The sequence below is a fragment of the Martes martes genome, assembly GCF_963455335.1.
Source record: "Martes martes genome assembly, chromosome: 4".
Taxonomy (NCBI): Eukaryota; Metazoa; Chordata; class Mammalia; order Carnivora; family Mustelidae; genus Martes; species Martes martes.
In genome coordinates this window covers 184,673,723-184,694,676 of record NC_137891.1, presented here as the reverse complement: position 1 = coordinate 184,694,676, position 20,954 = coordinate 184,673,723, and the positions used below count along the sequence as shown (strand labels likewise).

Genomic DNA, 20,954 nt, shown 5'->3' with positions numbered 1-20,954 from the left:
GACCGACGCCCAGGCTCCGATCTGAGATCCTATAAAACAGATTTCAGAAGATAAATAATGCCTAAAATTTGTTTACAAGCTTCTCGTTAGAACGCATGCCGCATTCTGAATCCAGCTTCTCCCTTTATCAGGACAGGATTACAGTTGCTGGATTCCAGTGGGAGCCTCGGGGTGTGGTTCCCATGGTGGCTTTCCCTTTTCTCCATGACTGTGCTATCGTTTCTGGAACCGATCCCCAGCCCTGACCACTTGAAAGAGTCTTATCAGTCTTTTCTCTGTAGAGCTGTCATCGTAGTAAACATCATCTTTGGAAATAGTTTTGGTTTTGTTGAATAATTTTCAGGGGTGGATTACTGAGTCAAAGGGTTAGACATCTGGAAAGGATTTGGCAGAGACTGTCTTGTGATCTCCCAGAGGGCTCATCTCACTTGCGAAGTGTGGGATTTAGTGGGTCATGTCAGAGGGCAAGACCTCAGCTCAGAATTTTAAAAGCTTATACTTGGGACTGGAACCAAAAAAAAAAAGAAAAAGAAAAGAAAAGAAAAAAAAAGGAAAGAAGCCGTGGATCATCTTTGAGGTTTTATTTTTCTTTTTTAATCTCCCTTTCCTGGGAGATTTCTTTAAAAATTAAATTTCTTGGGGCGCCTGGGTGGCTCAGTGGGTTGAGCCTCTGACTTCGGTTCAGGTCATGATCTCAGGGTCCTGGGATCGAGCCCCGGCATCGGGCTCTCTGCTCAGCGGGGAGCCTGCTTCCCCTTCCCCCTCTACCTGCCTCGCTGCCTACTTGTGATATCTCTCTCTCTCTCTCAAATAAATAAATAAATAATCTTAAAATTTTTTTAAATTAAAATAAAAAATTAAATCCCCCCCCCCATTTCAAAAGTAACATGGATGCCTTGATTGGGGCAAAGAGGGAAAAGTAGGAGGAGGAAAAAAAATCACCTGTGATTCCGCTCGTAGGAGACAACCACAGTTAACACTTGGGCTGTTCTCCTGTTTTCCGTGGAGTGTTTTTTGTGATAATTCCTGTTATGAACTTTGAGATCTTTTTTTTTTTTTTCTGAGTGAACATAACATCTTTCTCATGTGATTAACTCTATTGTAAAGGTAATCTGGTTTTCCTGGGCCATACATGCATCTCTACTACAGTTCCGACAGTGCGGAAATACAAAACGCCTGGGTCCTTGCACGCACCCCAGTTTGCCTTCGGCGTCTCCATACTTTTTATTTCTCCGAGAGGCCAGCTGGTGAATATTCTCGGCTTTTCTGGCCATCTGGTATATATTGCAAACAGTCAACTCTGCCAGTGCGGGCCCAGGGTGGCCTTCGAGGCCGCGTGAATGAGTGGGTGTGGCTGTCTTCTAGTAACTGGGAAGTGGACCAGGTTTTGCCTGCAAACCCTACTTCCTCTTGTCAAATCCTGCTCTCTATTCATTACTATGTTTATTTGAGTTGTTTTTATGGAAATGGGCTTGAATTATATCTGCTGGTATATGCCTTGGTTGTTTTTTTTTTTTTAAGATTTTATTTATTTATTAGACAAAGACAGGGAACACAAGCAGGGGGAGTGGGTGAGGGAGAAGCAGGCTTTCCGTTAAGTGGATACCCTGATGCGGGGCTATCCCAGGACCCTGGGATCATGACCTGAGCCAAAGGCAGACGCTTAACAACTGAGCGCCCCAGGCGCCCCCTACCTTCGGGTTTTTTCCTACTTAGCATGTCTCTTAGAGCCTTCTGTGCCTGTTCATACAGGTGTTCTAGATTCTGGGTCATGCCCCGCTCTCCGCCCCCCCAATCCCTTTGTGCTGATGGGCCGTAATTATCCATCCCCCGTGGAAGATGAATAGGGCTGGTCTCTCCTCTCCTGTCTTCTCTGTGACTCGGTGCTGAACACCTTTGCACTAAAGCTTGACCATTAGATGGCTCTCCCAGGGATCCCCTGGGGACATCTCGTCCTGAGGGCACCCGCTGACCGCCCTAGCTGAACACAGCCCATAGAGGGCTTGACGGCTCTCTTGGTGTGTTCAGCTTTTCTGAATCCGTTGCCAACATTTGGAAATCAGAACCCCAGAATGATTAGCTGGGGGGGGGGGGTGCCTGGAGGTCATGTCCGGCCGGCCGTCTCTCAAGGGTAACATACAGGGGAGACTGGGCAGGCTTTCGGCATGGACCAGGTGCCCTCCACAGAAGGGTGGCGATGGAGGCTCAGGGGACCCGTGTGACGGTCAGCGCTCACGGGGTCTGGAGAGGACAGGGTCTGGGGATCTCGGCTTTGCCCTCTGGGCGGGGTCATGCAGGGCGGGACCCCCAGGCTGAGGCCAGCCTCCAGCCACGTCGAGGCTCCCCGTGGCCCTGCGTGCCTTGGCTGGAGGGGCTGACCGGCCGCTGTCCCTTCAGGTGTTGTGGCACCGAGCCCAGTATGAGCCGCTCTTCCACATGCTCAGCGACCCCGAGGCCTACGTGTTCACCTGCGTCAACCAGACCGCGGAGCAGCAGGAGCTGGAGGATGAGCAGCGGCGGCTCTGTGACATCCAGCCCTTCCTGCCAGTGCTGCGCCTGGTGGCCCGAGAGGGGGACAGAGTGAAGAAGCTGGTCAACTCCCAGATCAGCCTCCTCATCGGCAAAGGTGACCCGCGTGGGGGTGGGCCGGCCGCAGCCCACGGCCCTAACCACCCCCCCCCGCCCCTGCGCTGACCCAGCCTCCCCACCTCCCAGGTCTCCATGAGTTCGACTCCCTGCACGACCCTGAAGTGAATGCCTTTCGCACCAAGATGCGCCAGTTCTGCGAGGAGGCGGCCGCGCGGCGGCAGCAGCTGGGCTGGGAGGCTTGGCTGCAGTATAGCTTCCCGCTGCAGCTGGAGCCCTCGGCCCGGAGCTGGGGGGCCGGCACCCTGCGGGTCCCCAACCGCGCCCTCCTGGTCAACGTCAAGTTTGAGGGCAGCGAGGTGAGCCCATGGCCCCTGCGGGGGACGCTGGCCCGTCCGCAGCGCCCGAGCTGCAGGGGCGTTGCCCCGTGAGACTTCCCGGCCCCCCACCAACGCTTGGATCCGCTGTCCTCCCGGTCGCACCGGCTGGGACTCGCAGGGCACCCATGCCTTCGAGGGGCGCTCAGGCCAATGTCCCACCGGGCAAGTTGGACGAGGCCGAATGACCAGACGGCCTTGGTCATGGGTCCATTCATTCGTTCAGTAACTGTTTCTGGGCTGTCGGCCGTGTGCCTTCATCAGACCCTGCCTCACGTTCGGGGGTGGGGGGTGGTGGGGAGGGGCTCATTCCGGGCAAATAGGCAGGGCCGCCCTCCGCGTCCCGGAAGCCATGAGCCCTCTGCGAGGGTGGACGGCTGACCCTCCCTCCTCCCCCTAGGAGAGCTTCACCTTCCAGGTGTCCAGCAAGGACGTGCCGCTGGCGCTGATGGCCTGTGCGCTCCGGAAGAAGGCCACGGTGTTCCGGCAGCCGCTGGTGGAGCAGCCCGAGGACTACGCGCTGCAGGTGAACGGGAAGCACGAGTACCTGTACGGCAGCTACCCCCTCTGCCAGTTCCAGGTGAGGGCTGAGGTCTGGGAGGGGCCCTGCGCTCCCGGGGTCCCCAGGGCCCCGGGGGGGGGGCAAGGCCCGGCTGGTGGGGGGGGAACTGGGCCTTTGGGGGTCACAGCCAGAGCGTCCCCTCGCTGGGCTGCCCTCCCCGGGGTCCCAAGGAAGGCTCCATCTTCAGGAAGTGGGTGGGGGGCCAAAGGGTCAGCAGGAGAGGCCGGGAAGGCCTGGGATCGGCAGTGGGGGCATCGGGGAGTCCCCGGGGCTGAGGCTCATTATCTGGAGCATGGCTGGGGCCGCCCCATCGGCCGCTCACTCTGCCCGCCACCCCCCATCACAGTACATCTGCAGCTGTCTACACAGCGGGCTGACCCCCCACCTGACCATGGTGCACTCCTCCTCCATCCTCGCCATGCGGGACGAGCAGAGCGACCCCGCCCCCCAAGTCCAGAAACCACGCACCAAACCACCCCCCATTCCCATGAAGAAGGTGAGCTGGTGCCTTCCGCCTCCCCTCTCGTCCATCCCTTCCTCCCCGCTGTTGTCCAGCCTTAGAGCCTAGTGGCAACGCTGAGGGCTGGGGGCCGGTCCAGGGCCCCTCATCTCATGCTCCTTGGTGGGTCGGTGTTGAGAGCTGGGCCATGAACTTGGTCCTCCACCAGTGTGCAGGGGCGGGGAGTGTTGTCTGAGCTTCCCGGGGCAGCCCCCAGGCCCGGCTCATGGGCTGCCCTTCTGTTCTCCTGCCCCCTGCGCTGGAGAGAGGGAGGCAGAACGCCATGCCCAGCAGAGCTCGGGGGTCCTGGGGCACCTGCACGGCAGGCTTTCTGGCAGATCGTGGTATCGTGGTATCATGGGTGGGCATCTAAGCCTTCTCACCAACCGGCAACACGCACCCCACCCACGAGTGGCCAGGGGCGCCAGCCACGGGAGCTTCCCCGGGATTCCTCGGCGTTGACGGCCCTGCTTCTCCCCCTCTGGCCCGCCCCAGCCTTCCTCCTTGTCCCTGTGGTCCCTGGAGCAGCCTTTCTGCGTGGAGCTGATTCAGGGCAGCAAAGTGAATGCCGATGAGCGGATGAAGGTAGGGGGCTCCTAGGGGCAGCGGGGATGTTTTCTGCACAAACAAGGTGGCTGTGGTCTAGAGGGGTGGCAGAGGAAGAGGGGGGGTCACATGGAAGCCACCTGACCACATTACCCAGCATCCCTGCCTGGGGTGGCTGTGAGCAGCTTCAAAACAGGAAGGGGGGAGGGTTGCTGGCTGGCCGGCCAGAGGCTAATTCGTAGAAACCAGGCTCGGCGAGTTCTGGGTATTTGACTCGGGTGGAAGTTGTGGGGCCAGGCCCGGGGAAGTGGGAACAGCAGGAGGTGACAGGTGCGGGAGAGGGGTGGCCCCGGCTGGGCCCCGGGGCCTTGGGACTCCCAGGAGGCACTTGGGAGGTGTGCTGCCTGGACCCCTGGGGGCCAAGCCCATTTCGGGGGTTGGTCACACACCCCATCTCCCTCCGTCCCCAGGAGGTGCTTATTGTCCCTTTTGCGGGACGTTACTCCTGGGTCCACGGAGGTTGGTCTGTTGGTGGAGCCCTTTTTGCCGGGGTGATTTCACAGCAGGCGGGGCTGGGTTTCCGTGACGGCACCCTGGAGCCCCGGCTGGAGGCGGCTTTCTGGCCGGGCCCCGAGGGCTGTCAGGGCAGAGCTGGAGGACGCAGGGCAGAGATGTTCTGGTGGAATGAAATCCTGCCTGCTCACGGGGCTCATACGATTCTGAGCAATGGAGGGAGCTCGCAGGTTTCAGAGCGAGAAGGTCCCCTGGAGTTCCCAAACCCCAGTAGGGAAACTGAGGCCCCGAGCGGGGAAACGACATCCCTGGAGCCCCACAGAGTCGTGGGGAGCCCATGCATAGCCCACGGTGCCCTTCCCTTCACCCTGTGGCCCCTTGTCCCACTCAAGCTATCAGCTGCTCCCTTCGGTGCCGCTTTCTTCCGAGTGGCAAGGGGGATTCAGACCCATGGGAAATGAAGACGTGTCAGGAGCTTTGAGCTTTAGGTGGGTGGGAGAGCCTCAGAGGGGCAAGGGAGGTGGGCATCTGGCACCTGGCCCCCGACACCCGTGCCTCCCCCAGCTGGTGGTGCAGGCCGGGCTCTTCCATGGCAACGAGACGCTGTGCAAGACGGTGTCCAGCTCGGAGGTGAGCGTGTGCTCCGAGCCCGTGTGGAAACAGCGGCTGGAGTTCGACATCAACATCTGCGACCTGCCTCGCATGGCCCGTCTCTGCTTTGCACTTTACGCCGTGATTGAGAAGGCCAAGAAGGCTCGCTCCACCAAGAAGAAATCCAAGAAGGCGGTGGGTGGGACTGGGTGGGAGGCTGGGGTCAGGCCTCCGGGAGCTGGCGTGCTGTGGCCCAGGGCCACCCCCGTCCACTCCCAGCAGGGGTGCACCTCGGGGATGGGGGATAGGGGCGACCCTCCCTCCTACACCCCACCTCCCATTCTGGCCACCATCCTTGCCATGTAACAGCTCTGGGTCTCAGGGCTGATGAGCAGGGGTGGACTCGGGGGTACCTGGGGGAACCTGGAGGCCGCTCTCTGGGCTGGAAGGACAGACACATACAGGGAGCAGGGTGTCCTGAGTCAGCTGCCAGTGGGGAATGAATGGGGGTTGGGCACTGAGTCACCAGGCTCAGGATGTGACTGGCCACTGAGCCACACCGACTTACCCCACTGCCGAGCTGGGCCAGCCGTCTGGGGCTGGTGTGGTTGGTTGGGAGCTTCTCAAGAAACCCGAAGTAGGGATACCTCTGGGAGCAGAAGGGAGCCGAGAGGTGGCTGATCGTGCTTGCTTCCTCCCAGGGAGTCTGGGTGAGGGCGGGGAAGCTCAGCCTGAAGGCGATGGCCGTCCTGCCAGTGGTGAGCCTCTGTGGCTGCTGGCCCTGACCTGCCCGTGGTCTTTCCCAGGACTGCCCCATCGCCTGGGCCAACCTCATGCTGTTTGACTATAAGGACCAGCTCAAGACCGGTGAATGCTGCCTATACATGTGGCCGTCTGTCCCAGGTCCGTCCAGGCGGAAGGGAGAGGTGTGGGGGAGCGTGTTCCTGGAGGGGGGCATTCTCCAGGCAACTCCCGTCTGTCCCTGTGTCCAGACGAGAAAGGGGAACTGCTGAACCCCGCGGGAACAGTGCGGAGCAACCCCAACACGGAGAGCGCTGCGGCCCTTGTCATCTGCCTCCCTGAGGTGGCCCCCTACCCTGTGTACTACCCCACCCTGGACAAGGTCAGCCCCCTCGCCATCCAGGGTCTGCGATGGTCCAGAGGCCGTGGGGCTCAAGATGCCTGTTCTTGACTCTGCCTCTGGGCTTCCCGCCACCCATCCCCTGAGTTGCCCAGGGCTGGGGCTTGGTCAGCACGCACAGTTGGGGACTTCCTTGATTCTCCAGAACCCCCATGTGCTCTAGAACAGTGGTTCTCGGTCAGGGCCATGTGGCTGCCCAGGGGACTTGGGGCAAGGTTCAGAGACCCTTTAGGTGGTCATAGCTGGTGGGAGAGATGCTCCTGGCATCTGTGAGGTGGAGGCCGAGGATGCTGGGCACAGGACAGCACTCACCCCAAGGTCAGGGGTGCCGAGGGGTTGACACACACCCTCTGCCCTCCACCCCACGTCCCGGGGGGCCCTGCCAGGGCTGGCCCAGGGTCCGGGTCACCACTGACGTGGAGCCGCTCATTGCAGATTCTGGAGCTGGGGCGGCACGGGGAGCACGGGCGCTTCAGTGAGGAGGAGGTGAGCCGGGGGCCGGGGGGTTGGGGCGCCCGGCTGGGCCACCGCTCACCCTGCCTGCCCCCCCTCAGCAGCTACAGCTACGGGAGATCCTGGAGCGGCGCGGGTCCGGGGAGCTGTACGAGCACGAGAAGGACCTGGTGTGGAAGATGCGGCACGAGGTCCAGGAGCGCTTCCCCGAGGCGCTGGCCCGCCTGCTGCTGGTCACCAAGTGGAACAAGCATGAGGATGTGGCCCAGGTGGGGGCGGGGGTGGGGCTGGGGGCGTCGTGTGCGGAGGGGAGGGCCTCTTGCCCAGCGGCACCTTGACGGCCCTCGGGCTCCCCCAGATGCTCTACCTGCTGTGCTCCTGGCCCGAGCTGCCTGTTTTGAGCGCCCTGGAGCTGCTGGACTTCAGCTTCCCCGACCGCCACGTGGGCTCCTTCGCCATCAAGTCTCTGCGGAAGCTGACGTGAGTCCCGCGGGCTCCGGGCTCCGGGCTCCGGGCGCAGGCCGTTCGGTCTCGTGTGCCCCGGCGGGTGGAGCCCGTGCTGGTGCCGGGGGGGGGGGGGGTGTGTGGCGGGGAGGACTGCAGGGGGCCTGGGGTCTGCTCAGGTGAGGCCGGCCTCCCTTCTCCGCAGGGACGACGAGCTTTTCCAGTACCTGCTGCAGCTGGTGCAGGTGCTCAAGTACGAATCCTACCTCGACTGCGAGCTGACCAAGTTCCTGCTGGACCGGGCGCTGGCCAACCGCAAGATCGGCCACTTCCTCTTCTGGCACCTCCGGTAGCGCACCCCTCCGGGGCCCCCCCTGGTCTGCCGGCCTCCCCCGCCACCCCCCCCCCCCCACCAGCTCCGGGCTGTAGCCTGCCGGGCCGCCGCTCAGCCGTCCCTCCCCACCTCCAGCTCCGAGATGCACGTGCCCTCCGTGGCTCTGCGCTTCGGCCTCATCATGGAGGCCTACTGCAGGGGCAGCACCCACCACATGAAGGTGCTGATGAAGCAGGTGAGGTGCCGGGTCTGCTCCTCTCGCGTCCCCCCCAGGGGCGGGGCTGAGGCTCGGAGCCCCGCCCCCCCCAGGCCTCCCGCGAGGCACCCGCGGTCCCACGCTCTGGTTCTCCCTGCAGGGCGAGGCGCTGAGCAAGCTAAAGGCCCTCAGCGACTTCGTCAAGGTGAGCTCCCAGAAGACCGCCAAGCCCCAGACCAAGGAGCTGATGCACCTGTGCCTGCGCCAGGAGACCTACCTGGAGGCCCTCTCCCACCTGCAGTCCCCGCTGGACCCCAGCACGCTGCTGGCTGAAGTCTGGTGAGCCCCGCGCCCCGCCCGCCGGAGGCCCCGCGGAGGGCGCGCCCCCCGCTCACTGCTCTCTGGCCCGCAGCGTGGAGCAGTGCACCTTCATGGACTCCAAGATGAAGCCGCTGTGGGTGATGTACAGCAACGAGGAGGCGGGCAGCGACGGCAGCGTGGGCATCATCTTCAAGAACGGGGACGGTGAGCAGGCGGGCGGGGAGAGCCCTGCGGAGGCCGTGCCCCCCCCCACCCCCAACCAGGGCGGTGGGCTGAGGAGGTGGGGTCCTGGCCCTCGGGGGCCTGGGCCTGGCTGGGGGTGCAGAGCCCCCCAGAAGCTCCTGCTTTTCCTTCCCGGGGGGCCGCTGCCCAGACCTCCGCCAGGACATGCTGACGCTTCAGATGATCCAGCTCATGGATGTTCTGTGGAAGCAGGAGGGGCTGGACCTGAGGTGAGAGGCCCTCCTGTCATCCGCTTGTCCTCGCTGCAGGCCTGGGACCCTGTCCCTTTGGAGGCGTCGTCTGTCAAAGCCAGCACGGCCACCTCCGTTGGAAAAGGGGTTGTTCGAAGAAGAGCGGAGACCGGTTTACGTTAGGGCCGAGGGAGGCGATAGGGCCGTAGAGGGAGGGTGGAGGGCAGGCCTGGCACTCAGCATCGGTCTCGCCCCCTTGTTGCCTTTGCCCCACGCGTCCCGGGCCGCCTGCCCCGTCTTGGGAAGCGGTGGCATCCTCTTCCACACCACCTGGGTTTCTCTCTGAGCAGACATGAGCTCAGCCAAAGTGCTGCCGTTTCTTCTGTGCGTCTTGGGTGCTGGGGCTGATCTCTCCCGGGAGCCTTCCCCCGGAGTCCCTCCCCGCACCTCCCCTGCAGCATCTCCTGGGGCTGTTTGGCTGTCCTGAGCTCCTCTGGGTGGGGCGGAGTGTCAGGCCACCCCAGGGACAGCCTGTGACCTGGGCATTTCCCTGCCCCTCCTCCCCCCTGGCTAGGATGACCCCCTACGGCTGCCTCTCCACCGGGGACCGCACGGGCCTCATCGAGGTGGTGCTTCACTCAGACACCATCGCCAACATCCAGCTGAACAAAAGCAACATGGCGGCCACAGCTGCCTTCAACAAGGATGCGCTGCTTAACTGGCTCAAGTCCAAGAACCCTGGGTAGGCTCTGGGTCCCGGGGACAGAGGCCTCCCCTTTCCAAAAGCTGCTGTTTAGGAGTCAAGGGTGAGGGCGGGGCCCTTGACAGTCCTCATGGCTTCATGGCTCAGCGGAGGACCGGGTCTGCTCTGTTGGCGCGGGACGGGTCTCCCTTCCCCCAGGGGTCAGTTAACTGTTAGGGACATGAAACCGCCACCAGGTACTACGGGCCCGCAGACCTGCAGCTTGAGCTGGCTGAGCGGAGCGGTTCTCTGGCCTCGAACCACTCACGCAACTGTGCGCAGCTGGTTGCTTGACTGGCCTGGCTGGCCCGAGTCCCAGGTCTCCGTGTGGCACCCCCCCCCCCCCCCGTGAGTGGACCGGCCTTGGCTTCCTTCCCCGGGAACAGGTTAGTTGGACAGCTGCCAGGTGTCCGAAGGCCGAGGCTGTGGGAGGAGCCCAGCACGGCTTCCTCCCTGTCGCATTGGTCCCAGCGCGTCATTAGGCCAGATTCAAGGGGAGGGGACATAGACCCACCTTTTGGTAGAAGTTGCTGGGAAGTGGCGTGGCCCCGATGGGTCATCCCCCTTCCCACCAACGCACACACAGGGAGGCCTTGGATCGTGCCATCGAGGAGTTCACCCTCTCCTGTGCCGGCTACTGTGTGGCCACTTACGTGCTGGGCATCGGTGATCGGCACAGCGACAACATCATGATCCGTGAGAACGGGCAGGTAGGGGCAGAGCCTGCGGCCGTGTGGGCGGCGCCCCTGGCCCTCCCCGCCTTCCCTCCCTCCTGGCACCCCCTTCCCCGACCCGGGCCCTCTCTGACCGCTCTTCCTTCCCTCTTCTTAGCTCTTCCACATTGATTTTGGCCACTTTCTGGGGAATTTCAAGACCAAGTTTGGAATCAACCGTGAGCGAGTCCCGTTCATCCTCACTTATGACTTTGTGCACGTGATCCAGCAGGGGAAGACGAACAACAGTGAGAAATTTGAAAGGTGAGGGTGCTCGGGGGCGGGGGCGGCGGTCCCGGGCCGGGCTCAGGGTTGGGTCCTGCAGGAAAAGGTGGGGGGGGTGCTGTGGTCAGAGGTAGTGGGGGGCGGTTTCCAGGGCCCAAGCAGGGTGGGAATGGCGGGGAGCACTCGGAGCCCCGCCCCCCACCTCCCCGCGTCCCCTGCAGATTCCGGGGTTACTGTGAACGCGCCTACACCATCCTGCGACGCCACGGGCTGCTGTTCCTCCACCTCTTTGCCCTGATGCGGGCCGCCGGCCTGCCTGAGCTCAGCTGCTCCAAAGACATCCAGTATCTCAAGGTAAATGCCAGACGGCCCTCCCGGGCAGCCCTGCCGGCCCCCGAGTCCTCAAGGCCTGCCTGTGAGCACAGCGGACCCTACCAGGCATTCCCCGCGTGGATTCCTCAGGCCTCCCATGACCCGGACCCCACGGGGCACTCCCCGCGCGGGTTCCTCAGGCCGCCTGTGACCCAGCCACGGGGCCTGGTCCTGTTGCCAGTGTGTCGGGACCTCCCTTGGCCCACCCTGCTGTCCGGCGCTGGCTGCGGGGATTCCGCTCGGACAGTAGGGCGGGATTAGATACCTTCCCTCTTCATTTAAACATGCTTCGCCCTCCTGTGGCTTTTCAGTGTGGGAGAAGCTAGGGGTCGGGAAGGCGGTCAGGATGAGCCCCTCTTTGGTGCCTGGTTCGTGCAGAATGACGCTACCCACCCCCCCGCCCCCCCGCCCCAAGTTCATTTCCAATGCAGACGGTGAGGCCACCTGTCCCACTCCGGGGACTTTGGGGGCCGTGGTGCCTGGCTGGAGTTGGCATCTTACTTGGCGGGTGGGTCAGGAGGCCCATCTGGGTTTGGGATCAGAACAGAGCGCTGCTTCCGGGGGAGACGCGGGGGGGCGGTCTCCTGATTGCCTTCCTGCGATTCTTTCGGGGGGAATTTACCATATTCGGGGCAGGGGGTGGGGCGGTCCCCCTCGTTGGGGATGCGGTCACTGATTTGCCGGTTTTGCCTCAGGACTCTCTGGCCTTGGGAAAGACAGAGGAGGAGGCCCTGAAGCACTTCCGGGTGAAGTTCAACGAAGCCCTGCGGGAGAGCTGGAAGACCAAAGTGAACTGGCTGGCCCACAACGTGTCCAAGGACAACAGGCAATAGCGGCCCGCGAGCCGCCATCACGGGCTCCGGGCACCCGGCACCCTCGGCCGTCCTTTGGGGCCGAAAAGCCTGAATGGAACCCCACGGGCGAGAACCTATACACTGCCTTTTGTTTACACTGGTTATTTATTTATGACTTGAAATGTTTCAGGAGCTAAACAGCCATAAATGGAAATGCATCCTTTGTGCAGCGGAGGGGCGCCGTCCTCCAGCGCCCCTGATCTGAGCCCCGGGCTCTGAAGGGGAGACACTGTGAGTCGGGCACCTCCGAGGCTGCGTCTTGCTAAGGACTGTCACCCCGAGTCTTCCAGCTGGTGAATCGGAACCCAGCCAAGACTGCTCTCCCCGCCGCCACCGGGAAGCTTGCCTTCTTCCGGGCTCTGGCTGGGCTGCACGGGGCTCGGCGCCTGGCGGTCGCCCTGGTGACAGGGCGCCCACGACTCTGTGCCCCCCCTCCACCTTCGTGCTCTCCACTGACTGAGCGCCGGGCAGCTCCCAGAGGAAGCCTGGGCACCCTCTAGATTCAGGGATGCTTGCTTTCCACTTTTAAAGTGACTCTTGGGTACGGGAATTCTCTCATCTCTCCGCTGTAAAGCGATTTTGTTTGAGGGTAAGAAAATAGCCAAACTACTCACTGAACCTCGATGGCTCAGAATGGCCTCAGCCCCATAAAGCTTAATATATGCTGGTCCTCAAGACATTCAAAAGATGGGAGCTTGGTTTGCGCGCCGCCGTGGATTAAGGCGAACGCAGGTCAGAGGACTGTGTGCCGTTACCCGTCTCCTGCCTCGTCAAGCAGGTTTTGAGGACGGGAGGGCTTGATCTCCAGAACTCCCCCCTTTAGCCTGCTTGCGCAACAGCTCTCAGAAGCGCCAGGCGGGCCGGTGATGGAATGTCTGTCTCTGACGGGACTTGGCTCCAAGCAGCTCAGGTTTTGCCTTTGGTGGACCTGAAGAGCTCTAGAAATGCCAGGTTCCTGGGCCCCTCCCGGCCGTCTGAGGCCATCTCTGGAGTGGGGGCTGAGAATCTGGGCTTCTCGAAGCCCACGGGTGAGCCTAGTGTTAGCTGCCACCTTGGTCCCCGCCCAGCTCCATGACCGGTCCCTCAAAGGCCTGGCCAGGCCTGGCCGAGCCGGGAGCGGCTGCCCTCTGGACCTTCCTCAGTTCGAAGCAGCCAGAAGCAGCGAGTGCCGCCCACAGACCACCACTGGCCACACTCTCGTCCCCAGCGAAGTGCTGAACTCACTCGCCCCACCTCACCAGTTTGGAAATAGGAGAAGCCGAGTGTATGTCTCTATGTTATGTTATTTATTTAAAGAGTCTCTGCTTCCTGGCGTTCTGGTTTGGGTACATGGCCTGTGTGCCTGGAGAAAAGAGTATTTTCTAATTTTTTTTTTTTTTTAAGTCTTTAATGTTTCTGTATGGGGAAGGTGAAGTTCAACACAACCGATGTGGGTTGAAAACCAGCACTCTGTGAAGCCTTGAGGGGAGAGGTAAACGCAAACTAAAAGAAATAAGGCCTTTTTATGTTGTGTTCTCAGGTCAAAAAAAAAAAACAACCCCTGGAAAAAAAATAAATAAAAAACAAAAAAAGCAAGCGGATGCAGGATTGAAACAAAGGCAGGACCAAACCTGACACACTCTGCTACTGGAGTTAGAACCAGCACTTTATTGTAGTGTACACACGTTCTGACCTCGTCAATATACACATCCGGAAAGCGACCCACGCGGAGCCCGCGTTAGCCTCTATCATTGTCTACACGGAGCAGCTACAGTGACAGTACGAGGAGGACGGCCACACACGACGCAGGACAGCCGCAGTGTCCTCGAAACTAGCAGTTATGATCACAGAACAGGATTCAAAATGATTTTCCCCCAGTTTTAGAAATCTAAAATTTTACATGAAAATTAAAAACAAAGTGCCGTGGGGGTTTTAGCTCAGGACTTGTCCTCTCCTTCTCTGTCCCTGCGAGGCCGAGCAGCAGCACGCCCCGCTCCCTGGCACTCCCCACTCCCAGGGAGCGGGGCTTCCCTCGGGGGCTGGGGGGGGTGGGGGGGCGACACTCTGCCTTCGGGCCAAAGGCGTCCTTGGAGTGCGTCTGTCCTCCGGGCGTTCTAAGTAGGGGCCACTTGGGCCCGTTCTGCCTCCAAACCAAGCGGCCAGACGCTGTGCCCCACCCGTACGCACACTCACCAGCAGGGCGACGGACATCTGGGAGGGGAGCGCCCAAGGCCGTGCACGAGGAGTCCCGCTTCCTGCGCCAGGAGCTGCCGGCCGCCCCGGCACGCCCACCCCTCCGCCACGGCAGAAATGGGTAGAATCCCACAGGAAAGGCCTGGCCGTTTCCAGCCTCCAGAGAGGGGTTCCCAATCCAGTGCCCTCCCGGGGGGGGGGGGCAAGTCCGTGCGCCCTCACTGCCTGGCCACCGGCCGAGGGGGTGCGCGTGGCAAAGACAGAGCGGGTCAGGGCCCTCTCCTCTCGGGCGGGGGTGGGCAGGAGCCCGCGGGGTGTCCTGTGCTGTGATTCAAGCTTCACTTTGCATGCCAGTCCTGGGTCACGCTAGCATGGAGGACATGAGGAATCCCAGTTTATTTACAAAATATTAAAAAGTTCATCATCTACATATTAACCCCCACTCTGCCATTTTATACATGCACTAGTTTGGAAAAAATAAAAACTTTAGAAAAAGAAAACAGGATTACGAGGTGGGAGTGAGCAATTTTAACCCTTTGTCAACGAGTCCGGTCATTGCAGCTTTTCTGGGGGCGCGAGGGGGCCGCGCAGAGCGAGCCGCGGGGAGCGCGCGTCAGCTCCCCACATAGCTTCGGGGCGGTCTGGGTGGAGGGCGGGGGGGCCTACACACCAAGCACAGGCGGATGGTCAGCGATGGGGAGGGTCTGCAGACCTACTGGCCAGAATGACTTTGTACACCGTGGACCCTTGGGGCTGGGAGGACAGACGACAGCAGGGTCTCCTGACGCAGAGAGAGGAGGCGGGGGGTGCGGCCTCGAGGCTCAGTAGCTGAGGGTAGAGTCGTCCCACTCCAGCTGCTGCTGCCTGTTCACGTTCTGCTGGTCCCCGTGCTCCCCCTCCTCCTCCTCGCTGCTTTCTGACTCGGCGCTGGTGATGTCATCCTCTTCCTCCCCATCCTCGCTCTCCTCTTCCTCTTCCTCCTCCTCCTCCTCCTCGCTGCTGTGCTGGTCCTCGTACGTCTGACAAAGAGACAGCATGGGAAACCGAGCCCAGGGCCCCTTCTCTGTGCACAAGCTGAGTGTCCACGGATGTTCACCCCCCAGGAGCCGCAGAGGAAGGGAACTCCCCGCGTCACACTCCACGCCGAGGGAGGGCTGGATTATTCTGGAAGTAACCTCATCCCAGATGGAAGGGAAAATGGAGCTCTGGCCGCCACCCACGGGGTCCGTCACGGGCAGGGACTGTGTTTCTCCCCTGACGGGGCGGCACGAGCTGGGATAAGGCCTCTCTGGGCCCTCAGTTTGCCCACCCGAAGACTGGGGATACCCACACCTCACCAACTTGTCATGTGGGTCACATGACATTTAAGCCACAGAAACGCGGAGGTGCCATGGCCACGTGGCTTCTCTGGGGCGCGTGTCACTTTGCTCTGGCCCGCAGGGGCGTGCGGTCACGGGGGCCGCCTGCCCGCACCTACCTCCATGGGGTTTACGGTGATGGTCAAGGCGGAGTCGTCCCAATCCATCTCGTTCTCCTTCCCGGTGTCCTGGTCCCGCATGGTCCGCCGGTGAGCGGCCCGGATCCGGAACACGCCCAGGATAATCATGAAGACCAGGAAGCTGACACACACCACAATGACCACCGTGGCGGTGCTGGGGACAACTGCAACCGAGGGGAGACACGGCGGTGAGGCTGGCACCTGTCCCTGGGCCCCATGAACACACGGCGGCTTTGACCCCAGAGAACAGGAAGAAATGTGAGGAAAGTCTCAGCACAGGTTTCCAGCCCTGCACTGGCCCCTGGCTGCCCTGCTGGAGCTTTTGTCCCTCGAGGGAGGCACAGAATCACGGAGCCCGGCCGGGGCTGCTCAGACTGGGGGCTGGGCTTCCAGCAGGACGCGGTAGGGCATCCCCCACCAGGACCGACGCAGACGGCTCTGCTTCTGCCCGTGGTCCTACCTGCGAAGGGGTGGGGGCTGGCCAGGTTGTGCCCTGAGAGGTCGACGAAGGCATGGTGCTCCGGGTGCACGAACTGGGGCTGCGCGGCCATGTGACTGGCGTGCTCCATGGGGCTGGCCGCGGGAATGACGTTCACCTGCACCAGAGACACACACAGCAGCCTGAACGTGGCCCAGCGGCAGAAACGCAGTCCAGAAGCTACCGGGACTAGCACGACTCAAAGGGGTTTCTGGACCCGCACTGCTAAGCCGATGAGACGAGAACAGAGAAAAGTCAAGGCTCAGCTCTCAGAAACCGTCCTAACTGCCTGGTACTGTCGGCAATCCCAGAAACAGAATGCTGTTCTAGTAATTCCTTTTTACTGCATTTCATAAAAGAATCTGTCCACAAAAGACCAGAAAAACCACCACCGCTGTCCTTCGCTGCAGGTCATTCGAGAAGCCCTGGCATAGCTCATTTCCCCGCTTTTCCCCAAAACCACAGCCACGTGAAAAAGCACAAATCAGAACCATTGGTTTCCTTCCAAATCTGTTAGCTTTTGGCTCAAACAAAACCCTCATCGATTCCTTAGCACTGAGACATCAGCACTTGGCTGCTCTGAGGTCACCATGCGGACCTTCGATTGCTGAGAGTAACTCTGGGCCCGTTTTCTCCACACCACAGAAGCCCTGAGTGAGGAAGGGGCTGCTGTCCAGGCCTGTGGAAGACGTCAGAGCAGGGTGAGCTCTCTGTGACCCCCGTGCCATGACGTGCCACCACCAGGCTCAGCAGACAGCACGGCACCCCTCTCCCCGGATTGGCCCCAAGCCAGGACCCCTCTCCCCAGGGTGGTCCTGCGCCAGGACCCGGGACCCCTCTCCCCGGGCCGGCCCCGCGCCGGGACCTCTCCCCCCAGTCCGGCAGTCTGCAGAGAATCTTCGGTTCCCTGGCAACTGCTCTTTCTCAAGCAGCGTCAAATCTCAACAAACCACCTCGGCTCTACTCACGAGGTATCACCTGCCTCTAGCTCTTCCACCTCCTTCCAGAGGCCCCTCAGACGCCCATGAGGGGCACGCCGGCGACCCCGGGCATGCCGGCAACCCCCGGCTCCCCCAAACCTGCGCGGGTCTAACCTGCAGCAGCCCCCAGGCCGGGAGAGCCTAGCGCACTTGGACGCACCCCAACAGGTGCCTCACGGATGCTCTGAACATGGGGCCACGGGGGGCACCCAGTCACCCACCTCCACCTGAAACTCGTTGCTGACATAGCGGCCATTGAGCTCCGAGCAGACGAGCTTGAACTTCCGGTCCAGCAGGGATCTGGTGTGCCAGTTCCGGTAGCGCAGGAGGCGCAGCACCTCCTCGTAGCTGGCCATGGTGTCCACACCTGTGGGGACAGGGGAAGAAGGTGGCCTACTGGCTGGGGTCAAAGCCACGGTCGAGGGAGGCCAAAGTCAGGCCCGGGGGCGGCTGGACCAAGCGGGCACGCGTGTCCCGCTGCAGGGGGTGGGGAGCCTTCCCGTGCCTCACTGCCAGCCCCTCGAAAGGACAGGAAGCGGGGCAACACCTGTGCTTCCCTTCCTGCCAGGAGAAGCTGAGCAGCCCAGGCTGAGCCCCTCCTCTGCCACGGTCCCCACGACTCTCCCAGAGCTCGGAGAGGATGGCTGGGGGCGGGGGGTGTGTGTGTGCAGGACTGTGGCTCCCGCTCGGCCCCCGGCCTGGCCTTGGCCCGCTCACCTGTGAAGACCACGCCCAGGTCGGAAGCGCTCACTGCAATGCCCTTCTGCTGCAGGCGGGCCGTGTCCACCTCCAGGCTCTCCTGGGCCGGGTTCAGCTCGTCCCCGTCCACCGTGACCTCACAGGTATCCAGGTCGTGCACGATCTCCTCAGACACCAGTGACTCTTGAACTATAAGAACAGACCAAGCACTACTGGCAGAGGCCAGGGAGCCCAGACAGGCCTGTCACCCTGGGGGGCCTGCTAGCTGGCCTCGAGCTCCCAGAGCCCTTTCAGTGACCGATGACAAAGGTCCAGGAGAGGCCCTGTCGAGAATCAGGGTGCCTTATGTGTCTGGGAGGACTGGCCCCCGGGGCCGGCCCAAGAACGCGGGGCTGCTATACAGCCAGCGGGAGCAGCACTGTCCCCTGCCATGGGGCCGGAGCCTCTCGGCCTCCACAAGGGCATCTCAGATCCGGACATCACACCAGAGAGGAAAGGACTCTCCAGACGGGTTTTCCAAAGAACACAATGAGCTCTCAACTACAAGTCAGATTCCAGGAGCAGACCCAAGAATAACATTCAAACATTCAAGTCTCAAAATCTCAGAAAAAAAGCATGCAGGAAGGAGCAGCCGTGGGGCGTCCGCCACCCAGGCTCGAGCCAAGGGGAGGGCGACCAGCCCAGCAGAGCTGTTACCTGTGGGGTCCTCGTCCCCTTCCCCTTCAGGCTCCACTTCTCTCGTGATGGTGCTGATGATCCGAAGCTCAGGGAAAAGGAAAACCCCTTCTGGGCTTTCGAACTCGGAAGCCGCTCGAGCGAAATGGTGGACGCCACTGAGGCTGACCTTGGGCTCCTCGGGCTGCAGCACCATCACGTAGCCGTCCACCGGGGGCACGGAGATGCAGGGGGCCTCGTTCAAACACCTGCCAACAAGCGACGGAGGCAGCAAGGGTCAGGGCTTCGAGAAGTGGTTCTGCTACACACGTGATGGCCCATGGATTCCCCAAGGCCCCGGGGGGCCAGAGGCAGCGGCCAGCCTGGAACCGGTCCCCAACACCATTCATGCTACCGTCCACGCCCTCCGGTAACAAGCCGGGCCGGGGTGTCTTAAAAACCTAAATAGACATGTTTTCTTCTCAAGAGTTAAGAATCAGCCCGTACTTGACCGTGCTGGTGATTTTAAGTCTTCGGATCCCCGGTGTGGGGAACTGCCGAGAGTTCAGGTAGGCGACGTGCTGCATGGCCTTATCCAGCTCCCCGACGTCATCTCCCTCCAAGGTCAACGCCAACTGATTGGGGTTCGTATGGATCTGAAATCAGGACAGAGGGGAGAGAAAAAGGGTTCAAACTGCAAAAAACTGAAACCACACACAGTCTGGCAAAGAAAGAGGTCAGCTGGGCATCAGTCTGAATTAGGAACCTGGGGAGGAAACCTCACAGAACTGCCGAGACAAGACCCACCCCCCCTTCAAGGGTAAATGCCCAGGGTACGAATGCATCTGTGGGACTAGAAATACAGGGGCGCCTGGCCGACTCAATTGGTACAGCGTGTGACTTGACTGCGGGATTGTGAGTTCAAGCCCCATGTTGGATGTAGAGATTACTTAAAAACAATAAAACCTTTAAAATACACACACACACACACACACACACACACACACACACACACACACACACACACACACACACACACATATTTGGTCTCTGCCCTCCAATCCCTGGAAATGTCCTGAGTGACAGATGCACCTTTGGTTACTCATAATAAGCTCCTTCCAAGCACACCAGCATCTGTGTTAACGAGTGGCTTCTGGGTGGCTGAGATGGTTTCAGGACGGAACTGGCCGCCACAGAGCCCGTGTGACCATAGGGCACTTTCAGCCCCAACCCTGACCTCTGGCCAATGATTTAACCAGCTGTGCACACCTAACAGAAGCTCTGGAAACAGCCCTGAAGGACAGAGCTTGGGAGCTTCCCATGTTGGGAGGGTAGTGCTCCTGGAGGGGCAGGGAAGCTCCTTCCCCTCCCGGCTTCCTTGCCTTCCGCACTGTCTCCACCTGCTTGTTCCTGAGTTGTATTCTTTATAATAAACCAGCAGCAGTAAGCAAAGTGTTTTCTGCAGTTTTCTGAATAGTTCAAGCAAATTACTGAAACCCAAAGGAGGGGGGATCATGGGGGCCCCCGACTTTGTAGCTAAGCTGGACAAAGTGTGGGTAACCCGAGGGCCGGTACCTGCAGGCAGCATCTGTGCGGGGGGTACTGAGCCCTCCTCTCCTGCAGGGTCTGTGCTAACTCCCGCTGGGCGGTGTCAGAACCGAACCCAACTGGAGGACACCTGGCAGGGGCAGGTGTCTGGAGAGTTGGGGATCTGGTCGGTGGAAACCCACCCCCACCACGTTCAGGGTTAGAGGTGTTGTGGGTCAACACGGGTCAGGATCAATCACGTATCAATCCTTCGCCAGCAGCCTGCATGCTTGTACTGGAGGAGGTCGGGAGCGCCCTGCGAGCTAATGCCAAGGTCACCTTCACGCCTTTGCCGCTGTCTTCAGGGACTTGCAGGTCCAGACCTTCTTTGCAGGTGTACAGACAGTCAATCACCTTCTTGTCGGCGAGTTTCCCGGAACGGACGGTCAGGCCAGCCAGGTTACCTCGGAAAAACTGGGTCATGTGCAGCTCACCACCTTAGGAACACGGGGAAACAGAGCAGGCAGTTACGCGCACGGCCCGGGGCCTCCTGCTTTGCTTCGCAATGCAGTGTTACCGGTGGTGGCCGCTGGATGGAGGGACATGCGGGTTAGTTCGTACCAAATCCTGTTAGCCTTGCGATCTACATGGAAGTGCAATGGAGAAATTAAATCGTTTATGATCATGCATATGGCCTGCAGAGAAGAGGTGTTGGGGTCCCTCACCCAAAGCCCGGAAGCCAAGAGGTCCCATGAGTATCCCCACGCAACTGGCTGCTCCCTGGAAAGGGCGGCCTACACTGCCCCCGTCACCCTGGTGCACTGGTGACACCTTCCAGCAGCGCCAGCCTCCTGGATCACTGCCTTCTCCATCAGCTGGGTCTCACCCTGGGCTGCTTTTTCTGACTGAGCACACTTGTGGGTCTGTACAAACTTGGGAAGGAACCCACACCAACAGGACTAGGAAGATTAAAGGGACACTTACTCCCCCAGCCTGCATAGGAGGGGCCTCGCACGGCTGATCGTGCCCGGCTCCCACCACTGAGGGTAACTGGGCATTGACGG

The 20,954-nt window shown here is 60.9% G+C and overlaps 2 protein-coding genes across 3 annotated transcripts in view; one reads left to right on the top strand and one right to left on the bottom strand.

Moving 5' to 3' along the window:
* PIK3CD (phosphatidylinositol-4,5-bisphosphate 3-kinase catalytic subunit delta) overlaps positions 1 to 13,426 on the top strand; it is a 50,498-nt gene extending 37,072 nt beyond the window's left edge. The window contains exons 4-24 of the mRNA XM_080801021.1: positions 2,398 to 2,626; positions 2,716 to 2,945; positions 3,364 to 3,543; positions 3,872 to 4,021; positions 4,520 to 4,609; positions 5,648 to 5,869; positions 6,481 to 6,577; positions 6,667 to 6,797; positions 7,251 to 7,301; positions 7,370 to 7,537; positions 7,627 to 7,748; positions 7,918 to 8,061; positions 8,182 to 8,281; positions 8,403 to 8,581; positions 8,655 to 8,767; positions 8,937 to 9,015; positions 9,551 to 9,718; positions 10,305 to 10,428; positions 10,550 to 10,695; positions 10,878 to 11,010; positions 11,724 to 13,426. Coding sequence (XP_080657147.1) covers positions 2,398 to 2,626; positions 2,716 to 2,945; positions 3,364 to 3,543; positions 3,872 to 4,021; positions 4,520 to 4,609; positions 5,648 to 5,869; positions 6,481 to 6,577; positions 6,667 to 6,797; positions 7,251 to 7,301; positions 7,370 to 7,537; positions 7,627 to 7,748; positions 7,918 to 8,061; positions 8,182 to 8,281; positions 8,403 to 8,581; positions 8,655 to 8,767; positions 8,937 to 9,015; positions 9,551 to 9,718; positions 10,305 to 10,428; positions 10,550 to 10,695; positions 10,878 to 11,010; positions 11,724 to 11,861 — 2,994 coding nt within the window. The 3' untranslated portion in view covers positions 11,862 to 13,426. The remainder of the gene's footprint in view (positions 1 to 2,397; positions 2,627 to 2,715; positions 2,946 to 3,363; positions 3,544 to 3,871; positions 4,022 to 4,519; positions 4,610 to 5,647; positions 5,870 to 6,480; positions 6,578 to 6,666; positions 6,798 to 7,250; positions 7,302 to 7,369; positions 7,538 to 7,626; positions 7,749 to 7,917; positions 8,062 to 8,181; positions 8,282 to 8,402; positions 8,582 to 8,654; positions 8,768 to 8,936; positions 9,016 to 9,550; positions 9,719 to 10,304; positions 10,429 to 10,549; positions 10,696 to 10,877; positions 11,011 to 11,723) is intronic.
* An 80-nt stretch (positions 13,427 to 13,506) lies between these two features.
* CLSTN1 (calsyntenin 1) overlaps positions 13,507 to 20,954 on the bottom strand; it is a 76,207-nt gene continuing 68,759 nt past the window's right edge. For both annotated transcript variants that reach the window (XM_080801023.1, XM_080801022.1), the window contains 8 exons: positions 20,230 to 20,387; positions 18,871 to 19,019; positions 18,406 to 18,632; positions 17,728 to 17,898; positions 17,232 to 17,377; positions 16,013 to 16,148; positions 15,532 to 15,716; positions 13,507 to 15,073 (listed from right to left, as the gene is read on the bottom strand). In XM_080801023.1, the coding sequence (XP_080657149.1) occupies positions 14,876 to 15,073; positions 15,532 to 15,716; positions 16,013 to 16,148; positions 17,232 to 17,377; positions 17,728 to 17,898; positions 18,406 to 18,632; positions 18,871 to 19,019; positions 20,230 to 20,387 (1,370 nt within the window). In that variant the 3' untranslated portion in view covers positions 13,507 to 14,875. The remainder of the gene's footprint in view (positions 15,074 to 15,531; positions 15,717 to 16,012; positions 16,149 to 17,231; positions 17,378 to 17,727; positions 17,899 to 18,405; positions 18,633 to 18,870; positions 19,020 to 20,229; positions 20,388 to 20,954) is intronic.